This window comes from Quercus suber, unplaced genomic scaffold (assembly GCF_002906115.3).
Source record: "Quercus suber isolate HL8 unplaced genomic scaffold, Cork oak 2.0 scaffold_85, whole genome shotgun sequence".
Classification (NCBI taxonomy): Eukaryota; Viridiplantae; Streptophyta; class Magnoliopsida; order Fagales; family Fagaceae; genus Quercus; species Quercus suber.
The window spans coordinates 1145019-1160285 of record NW_027069550.1 but is presented as its reverse complement, the minus strand read 5'-3'; the positions used below and the strand labels follow the sequence as shown (position 1 = coordinate 1160285).

At 36.3% G+C, this 15267-nt stretch overlaps 1 protein-coding gene and 2 long non-coding RNA genes across 6 annotated transcripts; all 3 read right to left on the bottom strand.

Moving 5' to 3' along the window:
• Positions 1 to 2649: 2649 nt before the first annotated feature.
• LOC136067776 (uncharacterized) lies at positions 2650 to 14775 on the bottom strand. Of its 2 annotated transcripts, none has more exons than XR_010629193.1 (3): positions 13000 to 14775; positions 3976 to 4140; positions 2650 to 3246 (listed from the first exon to the last, which is right to left on the bottom strand). XR_010629193.1 is itself a non-coding variant. In XM_065774037.1 (3 exons), the coding sequence occupies exons 1-3, from the start codon at positions 14550 to 14552 to the stop codon at positions 2964 to 2966; spliced, it is 486 nt and encodes a 161-aa protein (XP_065630109.1). In that variant the 5' UTR covers positions 14553 to 14775; the 3' UTR covers positions 2650 to 2963. The 2 variants fall into 2 exon arrangements, 1 of the variants encoding a protein (XP_065630109.1); XM_065774037.1 differs by having other exon boundaries at positions 14515 to 14775.
• Positions 6131 to 7819, bottom strand: LOC111991850 (uncharacterized). 3 transcript variants are annotated; one of them, XR_010629215.1, is made up of 4 exons: positions 7419 to 7819; positions 7125 to 7340; positions 6804 to 6904; positions 6131 to 6601 (listed from the first exon to the last, which is right to left on the bottom strand). It is a non-coding gene; the product is annotated as an uncharacterized LOC111991850 (long non-coding RNA). The 3 variants fall into 3 exon arrangements; XR_002880783.2 differs by having other exon boundaries at positions 7125 to 7819; XR_002880784.2 differs by having other exon boundaries at positions 7191 to 7819.
• On the bottom strand, positions 7853 to 9937 carry LOC136067797 (uncharacterized). The gene is made up of 3 exons (XR_010629214.1): positions 8723 to 9937; positions 8546 to 8587; positions 7853 to 8379 (listed from the first exon to the last, which is right to left on the bottom strand). It is a non-coding gene; the product is annotated as an uncharacterized LOC136067797 (long non-coding RNA).
• Positions 14776 to 15267: the final 492 nt, after the last annotated feature.

The window sequence follows — 15267 nt, the reverse complement described above, 5'->3', positions numbered from 1 at the left end:
CGTGAAAGCCTATCCTCGGCCCTAAACTGAAGGGTTTGTAGTTCTTATTGCTCTTCTCAATATCAGGTTACAAAAGCTTCTAAGATCCTACTAATTACTATCTTCTTTTCTGTTTTCTCCGTGTCCCCCCTTTTTAGAGGACCTCTTTACATTATATACTCCCTCCTAGTTAATCTTGGTCTTCCATCTGTTGATCGTGTAGGTTACTACTTGAGTGCTTGTCCCATCAGCCACTTTCTTCAGCTTTCTATGAGCTGCAGCAACCTAGACCACATTACTTAGGGGTCATTTCCTTATTAATGCGGCCAGAATGTTAGTTGTGGGCATTTAATGTGGAGGTGATAGTTCTTCCTGGAATTGCTCCTCTACCATGCTTCCATGGCTGACCCACTGTACTTGTCCTTTTCTTGGGATTCTTCGGGGGGCTGCCTTTAGTGGCGTGTTGCTCTTCCCTTCTGTGATTTTGGCTGGTCGAGGACATGATAGTCCTCGGCGAGGTTTCTTGGGAACCTGGGCTTCCTACTTTCATCCTCGGACGTTTCTACTTCCTCGGCATGGGCCTTTGGGCCCAAATATAAAGTGGGCTTGGATTGCTGAGTCCTTAGGCCCCACAAGAACCATTGTGTAATATAGTTCAAATACTGAGTGATAAGTAACTCGTGGGCAGACTCCACGCTTGTTGTGCTATTCCATCTCTTATAAATTTTATTGACTTGGACCAAAGTTGAAACAAGATCATCCCATCACACTCGGTGGGCTTCGCATACCAGACTTTTTGGTCCTTACAGATAGTTTGGGGATATGAATCATGAATATTTTTATTGAAAATTGAGGTGCCAACCAATTAACTATAATATTTTTGGCAAACTTATTGAAATATTGGAGAAAACTAATAATAAATTGCACTGTACATCGTGTGGGAATTTAGCTAGTTTTATTAAAAGTTTAATCACTTAACCAAAACAAAATTGCATCCTTTTATTTATTTATTATTATTATAATTATGAAAGTATAAGTCTTATAAAAAAATATGAAAGTATAAATCTTATAAAAAAAAATTATGAAAGTATAAGTAAGAAAGCAAGTTGGAAAGAGAACCACAAGCTCTCTAGCTAGAACACAATTCGAACCTCCAAGGGTTGTCAATTTGAGGACTTGCAAAGGGAAACAAGATACTAATTAGACCAAAGATCAACCTATGGAATTGAATAATCTCCAATAACTTCAAACGTATGAGAGCTAGGAAATTTTACGTATCTTGGAAAGGAGGGGATGATGCTTATAAAGTGGTATAGAGTTAACTAAGATCCTGTGAATGTAGGTTTTTTCCTTATAAGAAGAGTATAAAGTTAATGCTTTGAGATCTTTAGGCATAACTTTCCATGTTTGGAGGATACGAATGTGTAGAAGGATTTTTGGGCGTAGTGTGAAAGTTCTTTCCATATGGAAATACTAGAGTGGTGCACATGTAAATGGTGTGGAGCTAAGTATGAAGGGTCATCAGTCATGCATTGCTTTGTCTGCCATTTTTTGTATCAAACGAGTAAATATTACTATTGTCATATATGTAGGTGAGCACTTAAGGGGCCTAACGATCTCTGGGGTGTTTGACAAAGCTTGGGGACACCTGAAAGTATGCATGAGGCTTGACAATACTCATGGGATCTAATGTTTTTTTATTGTTTGACGATGCCTTTGTACCTGAACCCTTATTGTTAGGAAAGAGTCCTAACATTATGCCATCCTCCAAGGTTGGTTAAAGGGACGTGATCTTAGGGCACATTTTCCAATGCTGTAGCTAGAGGGAAGGTTTATGTTGTATTGCATTAAAGACAAACAATAATAAGTAAGTCACAATAAATACAAATATAGGAGATAATGCTGGTTTTTTATGGCACTCCTTTTTAGGTGAGGAAAATACAATGTGACACAATCTTTTTGTTGCTTATATATATATATATATATTATGCGACGAAAATGATGACAAACATTAGCCGGCAAAAGGTGTTTCATTGCCATATGTAGCAAGAAATTTTTTTTTTTTTTTTGTTGCCATAGACCTTGTTAATGTGCTACAAGTTTTGACCCTTGTACTGGGGATAGACAACACATAAAATGATATCCATCCACTTGCAAAAGATAAAAAATGTAATCCACCAGCTAAGATGTAACGGATTAAATTGCAATCCCACCTGTTGGGATGTAACAAATTAAAAAATTTATCACACCCACAAGGGGTACGAAATATGTTCCCATCCCAGCAATAAGGGATACAAAAGGTTGCAAAAATAAAGCTGATATATCATGTATCCGATACATAAAACTAGTCAGGAGAGAGCATGGTTTCTTGCATCCTTTTTCAAGGATAAAAGACCACCCTTGTAAACAAGGCTTACTTGAATTGAATGCTGACTCAATTGCGGTGAATGTACAGAAGTTCATTACAATATTTGCAGTTGGATCATTTGATAATAGAATAGATTTAACATTTATAACTAAGGAGAATGATGGCAATAATTCAAAAGAATTGAATTTTTGGGACATTACAAACAGGTTTTGTGAAATCTTGACAGTTTGAGAGCCCAAAAGAAATGTTTAGAAGTTATTTTTAAAAACAATGTAATATTCCCATTAAAAAAAAAGGTGTAATATCGTAACTAAACCTTCAATCTATAAAAAAATTTCAAGAACAATCAATTCTGAATACAGCATTGTTATACATGTCAATTTAGAGTGCAAGTACTTTAAAGGGAAAAAAAATATATTAAGAAATCCTCCCCAAAAATATTATTCTTGTACTAGTCATTAAATTTTCTCTCAGCTGCCCCACTGCAGAAGCAGCCATGAATCATTATGGATACCTCCCACCCGCTCCTTCTCTAAATTTTGGTGAGCAAGCTCTCAATGTCTTCGACATATGGCAAAATTGGACAGTGATAGTGATTAGATCAACAGAACTATGCTCAACTTGTAGTCACCTTCTTCCGGACAATCCTCTTTCTCCGTGCCTTGGGAGCTGCTGGTTCCCCATCAGCAGCAGAGTCAACAGTCCCCTGTTTGATGCCAAGGAGCCCAAGCCCAGAAACTATAGCATTCTTTGATATAAACCATTTTGAAGATGGCCTATTAACATCCTCAGAGGGTCTGCTGTAAATCTTCAAGAGACTATCTGATTGAACCAGTGAATCTGCCTCTACGCCTAACCATGCCAGCCTTGATCTCTCTCCTAATGGAACATTCAAAATCCTGCATACAATGATTACTAACAAAGTTAAACTGCTCAAGCTCTGATGAAAGTATACAAAGGCAGGGACAATTATTTTAAGTACATAAAGTTTGGACACCAATACCAATCAAACAAATAAGCTTTCATAATCTATGGTTACGGATTTCAATATAATCAATATGTGGATGCATATTAACAAGTTCTGACAAAGATTGCAAATCTATCACTTACAGAAGGAATTTATCAAGGAAGAAACCTAAATAAATAATCTGGCATCATATGTAAATGGGTCCTTTGACATAGAAGCATGGAGACACAGAATGCTAATGCCACCAGGTGGAATTCTCAGAGCATATGAGGCAAACATAAAATATATACTGACAGACTGACAAGAATATAAACCCAACAGAATAGCACATATTTTGTTCTAAATAAATAAATAATAGAATAGAATAGAATAGAGTAAGAAGCTCTTTCCTAGAAATGAATAAGCTATTAGCAAAAGCTAAAATAATGAAAGAGAAGCCACTACAGTTAGAAGACTATACAACTAAGTGAACATATTGAGTATATCAACAATGAAGAAAATCCCCAACAATATCATATCAATTTAATAAATTAGAATGAGAGAGAGGTTTGAAAACATCCCTTCCTTTAGCATGGGAAAATGCAAAAACTACGTAAGTCAGTAATGTGAACCAGCACTATTGTCAGGTTTACATGAATGACTTGGTAGAGAAGAAACGGACCTCAAAGCTGTGCTAAAAAACAATGCCACTCCAATAACATCAAAGTGGCTGATCATTGCTCTATCAAATCCACTTAACAACTGATATCTGAGGTTTGCATAGAGGCCGAGGAATGCACCATAACCAAGTGCATTGGTACTCACATTTGGAATTGTCACAGATAACCTGCCCAACAATTAAAAAGAATACTTCAAAATCTTTTTTTGTTGCAATATGTTACAAACTACACCAAATTGACGAAAATAACCTACGTCAATTAATTTAATTCCGTTTCTAATCGGTTATCCAAAAAAAAAAAAAAAGAAAAAGAAAAAAAAGACTTCGTTAGTTTACTTTTGATTCCGAGGCACATTTGGGAGAATTACTTTTGTAACCCTTGGAGTCTACTTTAATTACCAAATATAAATAGGTCAAATTAATCTAGCACCAAGGCGTTATCCAAAAACATTAACAATATTAAAATAAATAAATAAATAAATAACAATCACATGGCAGTATCAAGGGAGTCAATACCGTACCGGAGGCTGTACCGGTTTGGCCAGTGGTACGATATATTTTGGATACCGATCAATACCGGTGTACCGTTTTAGATTTATCGCTATTTTTTATATTTATAAATATATATATGTGTGTGTGTGTGTGTGTATTATAATAAATATAAAAGTTTACCATAAAACATTTCCTTAATTTAGAACTAATTATTTATGGATTTAGACTTTAGTATCAATTAAAAGAAAAAAAAATACAATATAAAAAATAGAAAGCTTAAAAGTTACCATTGCATACTAAGAAAACAAATAATACTAATAAGTTAATGCAAATAAGTTACCATTCTATCCTAACAAAAATTCAAAAATTACAAAACTTAAAAAAATAAAAAAAAATAAAAAACTTTTTTCTGTACCAGCCGGTACGCCTGGTACCGATCGGTATTACCCGAAATTGGCCGGTATGGCCAGTACATAGTCGATATGGCCGGTATTTAAACCGGTACGAAACGTTGATGTTTTGATACCGGTATACATACCAGTACGGTACATACCGGCCAGTACGGCTGGTACTGATACGGTATTGACTACCTTGAGTAGTATTGTAGTTATCAATTGAAGTTTTTTTTTTTTTTTTTTTTTTTTGAGAAATAGTTATCAATTGAAATTGAGTTAAAAAAAAAAAATGTGGCTCCTACTCCAGGAAAAATGTGGAATAATTTTAAAATGGGTCTGGTTAATGTGTGTGCACATTAAACCATCTATTTTTGAAAAACAAAATTCAAAAATTAAAAAAAATGTCAATACTTTTTCAATTCCTGAGAAATTATTTTTCAAAAATAATTAATTATTGTGTGCCCTTAGGACACACATTAGCAAAATCCTTTAAAAATAGACTTGTGATGTTACCTGTTGTTGTATTGCAGCCGCTCATCACTAATGGTGATGGACTAATATTAGAGCAACCGCATTAGCTCATGTAAAATTTTGCAAAATATAAAAAGTAGTCAATTTTACACATTTATGTGAGAGAGAGGGGTAGTAAGTGAGGAAATAATAAAAAATTGTAAAAGAATAAATATTTTATCGAATAAATGTATAAAATAGATATACTGATGTGGATTTATAAAAATAAGTGTCTAAAATAGAAAAAATAGCTTTTTTTGTGCAAAATAAACTGAAAGTTTGCATGAGCTAATGCGATTGCTCTTGGAGCTTAGGTATGGTGCTGGATGTTTTGCTTTTAGTAATGGACAACGCTTATTGCCTAATTACTCATATTACTAGTGCTGTAACCATTAAAGCTGGGCAGAGGTGACATGATTATTTCACTTAGTTATGCACCAATGTTCTTTTAACATACATTTACAGCAAAAGCATGCTTGGGCCGAGTGGCTTTCTTTTCCAGGGAAGTGTTTCTCTAAAAAGCGGTGGCACCATGCTTCTAGTTCTAGTTCTAGGCCACAATGACAAATTAAAATTGAAGGGCATCAAATTCTCATCAACCAAGCTGACTGGTCCCTATCTATAACTTATGGGAAGCGGCACCAACAGCACTTGAATTTTAGTTGTATAAGCTTGCAAGTCCACACAAAAGCACAACAAACATGAACCGAGCAACTTGCTTATTGATGATTATTAAATACTAACACTTCTTTCAGCTGCAATACTATCTTAGGATATCAATCATCAAAAAAGTGAAATTTAACAAAAGCACGGCTTATACAAATCAATTTTGCCAGAAATACAAGCATCTGCTTGGATGGAGATAAACGTCATTCACATTCAAAATAAAGATTGAGAAAGAATAATTTACAGATACACATAAAGGCAATTGCTCAGTTTCTTGTTCATGCATAAGTGCTTGACATCCATGGCATGCTACATTCATCATGTTGAATGGAGCATCATCTATCAGTTTTTGTTGCATCCATGAACTGAGCATAGAGTTCTATATACAAGGTCAATGATTCAGGACGAATAAAAAAGGGAGCTTCGTTATTCTGGCATATGAGCTTTGCCTGTGGAGCTTCATCAATCAGCTATCTTGTGCCAAATTGTAAGACAAGGCTATCTGGGGAGCAGCCCTGCTTAACAATTTTCACCAGTATAAAATTTACTTCTCCAGTAGGTTTAGACTACAAAATTTTAAAAACAAGGTTAGGGATTCAGGACAAAAGAAGGGGAGAAAATAGAAAAAACAATATTTATGAGCAAATTGAGGAAACTCTAGTTAAACATGATTAACCTGAGAGAGCGTAGAAGTCACAATAAACCAATTAGAAATTCAGTTCACTTCCAATAATGTTGTTCTGGGTAAAGAGATTATGCAATTGTTACCTAATCCAACTAATGAAGCCAATGTATTGATAATAACTTCATCCCTACTGGCTGCCACTTCCCATACTTTGCACTCTTTGATGCTGAGAAAGAAATTGGCTCTGATACAGAACAAGCATAAGATACTGACTAAGAAACTTGATAAATAGCAAGTACCTAACCCTATAACATTAAGACTACAAAATTAGCAATTATAGATTTTAGTTATGAAAGCTTCCCTCTTTCTTCTAAAAAAATGTTACTTTAATAAAATAAAATAAAAGGTTTCAACTATTCAAAATCATAGACGGAAAGCTAAATAAAGGTACCACTGAAAAATACCTAGTTTGTTTTTCATATGTTATCAAACTAGATGGACTATTAAAGAAACTAGCATTCCAGGTTAACCTTGCTGCTGCTGCATCTTGAAATTGATATTGGGCCTTTTTACAAACACTTCCTTCTGATTATATTTAGATTGGATGAGGCCAAATGAGGACGAAACATTTGTGCATGATGTTCTTGAATGAATTCAAAATATTCCTGGGCCCATAAAGGCTGGAGATAGAAGTTACTGACCTTGGATTATAAAGCAAATGTAACAGCATCACAAGAAGAAAAAGAACATAAAAGTACCTGTAGGTGAATTAGAATTGAAGAGCCCAGATTGAACCAATGTAATATGAATTCAATGCCCTAATCTCTTTTTCTTCACCTAGTGATTTCAACTTCAGGTATGTTCAAATTCAAAATTTCATTCCAAAATTTTGTAACAATCAAACCAATGGTAAGAAACAGGGGTCATCCCCCACTCTTCCCCCTCTACCAAGGCACAAAACTATTCAATCACCAGGACAAGAAATCTATATGCTTCTATATTCAACCTCCAAAATCCACAACATAAAACATTGATAATTAGCAAAGTAGATAGTATACTGAACCCCAAAAACTAAAGCTATAAATTCATAAATTGATAATTACTGACCTTGTGATTAGTGATTACTTGGAAGAACTTTTCATCTTTACGATTAGAATTTCTTGCCACTTGGGGGGGGTGGGGGGGGGGGGGGGGGAATCATTTACCCCCACATAATTTTCCTACAATGAAATCAATGGTTCTTACATTTGCATGTTGTATAAGGACTGACAATTTTGAAATGTTGCCAAATGGAAGCTAGTGACAACCAATTCACCACGTTGTAGGCTACTAGATTTAATATTCTAGTCTAACTAAAATGGGGTGCCTTAAGCAGTTTTTAAATTACTTTATAGGTCTTACCATAGCTGAAAGCAAAACAAGGGAAATTATAGCCAAGGCATAAAGTTAGAATTAGTTGCTACACAAATACTCCTCAGTTCTTTGTATACTAACTTTCAATGGTGATCTGTGCACACTTGTCAGGCATGGAAACAACAAATTCAACACCAAAGCAAGGCAATACATCCTCGTATCTATACCTTAAATTTTTTAGATAGCAGCAGAGTCTTGTCCTGGATTAGCTTATTTCCAAATTCTCCAACAACTCCTTCAGGTAAAAGGGTGACTCAGGAATCAAGCAACAATCCACATCACAATTAGCATACATTGCCATGAATCCTGCACAAAATTATTTCAGCTACAAGATTTAGGTGAGGCTGATTTAAGTTCTCTTTATAAATTGGCTGTTTTGATTAAGAAGAATTAATGGAAGAGAAATGTGTTGGAAAGATATAAGACCATTAATTAGAAAGAAAAAAGACCATTAATGAGAATAGTAATTGACCTATGTTCTTAGCTACCAGATGGCTGTGCTCCACTCAGCACCCTGGATTGACCAATGATGATCCTTTAAGGATTCTTGACAATTGTTCACATATAACAAAAGTAAACAAGACCAAAGAAAACAGTGGAAGAGGTTACAACTGAAATATTTAAATATTAAAGAACAAAATTATAGTACCATTGATAGCCAACAAGGTTTCTGACTTTCTGCTTCATTTTTGGACAACACATCTTTTCCCAATCCTTTGGACTAGGTTCAAACAATCTGCTTGCTGCTCAATAGTAGGCTGGCTTGTAGTGGGAAAATCACCACTTCTTTTGGGGGTGAGGCTCTCAATTATGTCAAAGTTAATTTGTCACTTGTATCTTATGCTGAATTCATTAAGTCTCAATATGAAGATTCCAACAAGGATGTACAATTGCTGCAGTTGCTAGGTGATGTATGAATATGAGTGTTTGTTGTGGATTAAGGATGCAACTCTAGGTAAGTCATTAAAGAACAATGAAATGCAAATAATGAGGATCCTCCAATAAACATCATGATTTTTCAACGAGCAGATTATACTATGAAACAATCTCTGTAATTAATTTCATATATACTTCATTAATCAACTGTAAAAACAGAAAATAAAGTAAGAGGAAATAAATTCCAATTTCAAATCTTTTATTCTTTCAGATTCAAGAATACAAAGAATGAAGTTCAATTGGCAGGATTATTTTACTGAACAAAACTGGGATATTCAGTGTTCGTTAATATGTGAGAAAACACACTGTATTATCAATTACAGTAAGAAGATTTGGAATACGTAAAAAACACGAACCCGAAGAATTTGGTGATTGAGACGGTTCATCTCTCGTCATCCTCCAACTACAGGCCCAAAAGAATAGCATAACCTGCTCAGTGGAAATGGATTGATATACATAATTAGTGGAATGGAAGTACAAAATAGAACTTAGAATTAACTGGATGAGGCCAAAAGCTTTATAGCTAAGTGGCATAACCTGCTCTCCTTTAATAGGAGAACCAATGTTCAAAACACCCCTCCCCCATTGTTATACATATCAAATTATCAAAAAAAAAAATTGTATAAGAGTTGGAGGTCACTAAACTTCCATCTATTTACTCAAATCTAATAAACAAACTGGGAGTTGATATATTTGAAATAAAATAAAATAAAAGAAGACAAACAAGTGTCAGTCTGAATAAAATAATTGGATGTTAATTGTCTCTTTGCACATATTTGTAATCAATTTTCATTTTTTGGGATGTGAGAAATCTTTGGCCAGTCCCCTCCGGTCCCTTTTTCACAACGTTCATGGAGAAGTGGACAGTAGTAGATCAACAATTCCTTCAATGGAGTAGTACGAAGAAAGTCTGGCAGTGACTTTAACTTTGGACAGTTTTCAATTTTCAAAAAATGAAGGCATGGCATTATTATTAAGTATTAGTAACAAACCGTTATTAAGACGTGTCAAAGAATCCATTCTTCCCACTTTTTAAAACCCCAAAACGTGAGAGATTTCGGACCTGTTTGGTCACCCTTTTCAAAACACAGTGTTCAGTGTTTAAACACTGAACACTAGTGTCCAAAATTTAAAACCTGTGTTTGGTAGATACGTTTTGTTCAGTGATGTTTGAAACGTATTGTTCAAAACACCCAACTTGAACACTGATTTTTGGAATCATGTCCGAGCTAATTTTAAACAACAAAAATACATTTCAGTGGCACTTTGGTAAATAAAATTGAACACAGCTTGGGCCCCACCTGGTCAGCTTTTCTTCACGTTTGTCTCCTACCTTTACTCTCATCTCTTCAAAAACCCCTGGTTACTCTCATAACTCCCCTCAACCTCCATAACTCCCTCACCGACCCAGCTGAGCTCGCCATAAATAATCTCACCGATCCAGCGGATCCTCACTGACCCTCGTCAACGCGTCTTGTACACACACCGCATCACCAACCGAGAGTCTAATCACATTATAATTTTCTCAGAGTACTACGAAGCTGCTGCTGGTTTTGCATTACTCGGACAGTCCGAAGGCTTTGGGCAGGTAAAGATTTATAAATTTTATTAATTACTTCTTTCAGCTTTCTTTCACATCCCAACCATATTCAGATCAGTTCTCATTATGAAAGGTTAGGGCTTATTTAACCCCACATATTCTTCAGATGGAAGCCTTGCACTCATCCTCATCCACCTCTGAAAGAGCCTGTGCGTCCTCCTCTGCTTCCTCCGCTCCCCGTGTTGTTCCCTTACTGGTAGGTCTGTCTAATATGTGAATCATTTTGGTTGTTCAATATGTGAATCATTTTTGCTTGTTCTGTTATAATTTTGGGGGTTTTCCCGTGCATTTTCTCTTCATTTTGTGGCCTGTGTTGTTGCTGATTTGAACTTGAGATCAGTAGGTGTAAGTGTAAATTTCATTTGACAAAATTATACTGAATCATTTTTGCTTGTTCTGTGATAATGTTGTACATACCTCATGCATTTTCTCTTCATTTTGTGGCCCCCGTGTTGTTGTTGATGTGAACTTGAGATCAGTAGGTGTAACTGTAAGTTTCTTTTGACAAAATTATAGTGAATCTTTTTTGCTTGTTCTGTTTTAACTTTGTACCTAGGTCATGCATGTTGTACATACCTCATGCATTTTCTCTTCATTTTGTGGCCCCCGTGTTGTTGTTGATGTGAACTTGAGATCAGTAGGTGTAACTGTAAGTTTCTTTTGACAAAATTATAGTGAATCTTTTTTGCTTGTTCTGTTTTAACTTTGTACCTAGGTCATGCATTTTCTCTTCATTTTGTGGCCTCTGTGTTCTTGCTAATGTGAACTTGAGATCAGTAGGTGTAAGTGTATGATAAACTGATGTGTATACAATGCATACGTATGTATTTTTTTCTTTAGTTTTGTTCAATTTTCTCTTATATGCCTGCTGCTTTGGGTCTTTTAGTGAGTAGGAAGTTAATGTTTGTTCATACATATCATACAATTTCAAATGATAAGGGCCCAGTAAGTATACCAAACATTTATTTAGATGGAAGAGAGAATGACTGATGCCGAGGATAGGAGGTTGTGGCCTGAGGCAGTCGAGAAACATTTCATTGATATCCTGTTAGAAGAGGATGCTAAAGGGAACATGCCCCAAGGGCAGTTCAAGACTGGAACTTGGACAATCGTTATGACTGAGTTTAACAATCGCACGAACAAAAATTATAACAAGACACAACTGACACAAAAATATCAACGACTGAAAACTCGCACTGCACATTCTCCCAGCTCATCGCACGTACAGGAATGGGATGGGACCCCATTTCAAACACGGTGACGGCTAGTGAGGAAGCTTGGGCTGCTGCATTTGCGGTAAGTCCTTTAACATACTCCAAACAAAATTTCTTACAATTATCTATATGCATAGTTTATGGTTGTAATTCATATGATGCTGAAATCTACCTTCTGTGGCTGTGATGGACAATGGTTGATTTTGAGGTTTCAACTTTGGGAATATGATGTCATCTTTGTTGTTTTTTTTTTTTTTGAGTCTATTCCAAAAAATTCAACTCCCACCTTTTTCAAACTATTCACTGCAACTTCAAACCCCTTTTACACTGCCAAAATTTAAACCCATAATTTATTGAAAATTTAATGAACCCAATTGTACTTGAGAAGATTCAAGGTGACTAGTGCTCGTTTGGATTCAGCATTTCCGCTGAATCCTGCGGCACGTTTTGCCAAAAAAAAAAAAAAAAAGAGAAATAGTTATCAATTGAAATTGAGTTTGAATTTTGTATTATAAAGCTCAAAACATATAAGTAAGCCAACAATGTCTTGATTTATTATTTATTTTTAAAAAATAAAGTTTTTAACAAATGGGCCAAATCACGAGTTAGTCTGGTCAGGTTACGATTTCATGCATTTTTGCTTCTGTTTAAAAATTTTAGGTTCGAATCAGGCCCAATTTTGCCATTTCTAACAAAAAGGATTCCATGTTCTTTGAATTGGGTCTTCATCTTCATCCTCTTTCTTTACTTTAAATTATGACATCTGGTGCCCTAACGAGACCTCCTTAATTAATATCTATTGCTTAATTTTATGTCTATTTTGACTTTAAATTTGGTTTGTGGTTTCTGCAGTCTGCACTCTTTTCTTCATGCCAAAAAAGAAAAAAGAAAAACTAAACTCCAAAAGAATGCTCTTTTGGTTTGCATTTTCTGCTAAGTATATATATGTGCATCACTAAGACATCATTTGTGAACCTAACGATCAATTTACTCATTTGGAGGTTAAGCTAGCTAAATTTTTAGGCATGTGAGTTAGTTGCTGGTATGATTCATGAAAAATTCAATTTTCAACACAAAGCTTCCTTGCAAATTTCATATGTGACGTGCAACTGAAAGAAATGAAACACGGTATGCTAAAGTAAAAGATAATTGTTGTGAGGATCAGACCTCTCCTACCTGGAATAATCTCTCCAATGCAAACTGCCTTTGTTCCAGGGAGGAAAGGGCTAGACAACATGATCATAGCTCAAGAGATTATCCACACTATGAGTGGTAAAAAGGGCAAAATGGGTTTCATGGTTCTAAAAATTGACCTTGAAAAGGCTTATGACGGATTGGAGTGGAGTTTCATATGTGACACTCTTATACTATTTAATATCCCTAAGTATCTTGTGGATGTGATAATGAGTTGTGTCTCTTCTTCAAGTATAGCAGTGTTGCTGAATGGTGGAGCTTTGGAGAAATTTCAGCCATTTAGAGGGATTAGACAAGGAGACCCTTTGTCCCCATACATATTCATCATGTGCATGGAGGTGCTTGGATATATGATTAAAGACAAATATGATTCTAATCTTTGGGATCCAATAAGAGCTTCAAGGGGGGGTTTGGCCTTCTCCCACCTCTTCCTTGCCGATGACTTAGTTCTATTTGGGAAAGGGGATATGAAAAACTGTCAGAATATAAAGGATGCTCTAGATTTATTCTATGAACTTTCGAGGCCGAGGGTGAGTAGTAGTAAGTCTCGTGTTTATTTCTCTCCAAATGTGAATAGTAGTGATAGAGAAGACCTGTGCACCTATATAGGGTTGCACTATACCCCAAACCTTGGGAAATACTTAGGGTTTCCTCTGAAGCACTCGGGTTATTCTAATATAGACTTTAACTTTGTGTTGGAAAGAGTCCAAGGCAGATTGGCGGGTTGGAAGGCCCACTCCTTATCCTTTGTAGGAAGGGTGGTTCTTACTCAATCTGTGCTAGCCTCAAAACCTGCTTATGTGATGCAAGGTGTCATGCTCCCTGGGAAAATTATAGATGCATTAGACAAAACCAGCAAAAATTTCATTTGGGGCTCATCGGTGGAGAAAAGGAAGTTGCACACTGTGAGTTGGGAAAAAATCTCTAAGCCTAAAAAAGAAGGAGGCCTAGGAGTGACTGCGGCAAGGCCACAAAACGTAGCTTTGCTTGCTAAGCTTAACTAGCGTATGCATGTGGAAAAAGACCAAATTTGGGCTAAGGTGTTGAGGAGTAAATACACAAACCCCAAGCGGCCTTGCTCCCGTACCTAGTCTGCCATTAAGAAAGGGCAAGATGTCTTCAACAAAGGATCGAAATGGATAGTGGGAGGAAACAGCAACTTAAATGTTTGGCATGACAAATGGCTATCGTATGGGCCTCTTAGGAATATTATTATAGGACCACTCAACAGAGGTGAAGATCAACTGCAGGTGAAAGATATGATCCTAGATGGAAGGTGGGATTTGCAAAAAATTTCCTTTGATTTACCAAGTGTCATGGGGAGGACAATTGGAGCTATACCAATACCAATGTCCCCTTCCACTCTTGATTGTATCAGCTGGGCTTATTCACCCTCAGAAAACTTTGATGGTAAGAGTGCTTATAGAATTGCTAAAGGGGAAAGAGGAGAAGCTGACTTTTTTGAAGGGAAATGGATATGGAAGGAGGATACCTTACCAAAAATCCAATGCTTTATATGGAAATGTTATCTCCATAGCCTCCTAGTCAGAGAGCTGCTGGTTGCAAGGGGCATTGCTGAAAATGGGGTATGTGAATACTGTGGACTGGGTAGTGAATCAATTCTCCATGTCTTGAGAGATTGCATCTTTGCAAAAAACTTCTGGACCAACTTGAACAACACCCTTTGTGATGAGGACTTCTTTAACTTCGGGCTATGTGGCTGGTTGAAGCGTAATCTAAAGGACTCTAAGGACCTGGCAGTTGCTCTAAGGACCTGGCAGTTGGGCAAATTCCATGGGAAGTTCAGTTTGCTTTTGGTATATGGAGCTTATGGACCCATAGGAATAAAAGAGTTTTTAAGCATGATGAACCAAACTTCAGATTGGCTAGAGAGACTCATAATCTAGCCACAAACTTTTTCTATTGTGCTGGGCGGACTAGGCAGCGTGCAGCAAAGGTACTAGCTAGTGTGAGATGGAATAAACCTGAGATGAATTGGTATAAGTTGAATATAGATGGCTCTTCTGTTGGGAATCCAGGGAAGGCTGGGGAAGGAGGTCTAATCTGAAACCATGAAGGTGGCTGGGTTAAAAGCTTCTCTTGAGCTATAGGTTTTTCTTCGAGTGTGGATACAGAGTTATGGGCCTTACGAGATGGATTGCGGATCTGTTGTGCAATGGGGATGCAGGCAGTGGAGATTGAGATTGATGCAAAAATTGTGGCTGATTGGGTGGTGGGAAGTACTAGTAT

What these genes read in the sequence shown, in the direction of transcription:
- LOC136067776 (XM_065774037.1), bottom strand. Translation starts at nt 14,552, where the DNA reads ATGGAGATAACATTTCCATATAAAGCATTGGATTTTTG. An exon ending in TATAAAGCATTGGATTTTTG is followed by an intron (nt 4,141 to 14,514) that starts GTAAGGTATCCT and finishes ATTGTTGGGCAG; the next exon opens with GTTATCTGTGACAATTCCAA. An exon ending in TTTTTTAGCACAGCTTTGAG is followed by an intron (nt 3,247 to 3,975) that starts GTCCGTTTCTTC and finishes CATTGTATGCAG; the next exon opens with GATTTTGAATGTTCCATTAG.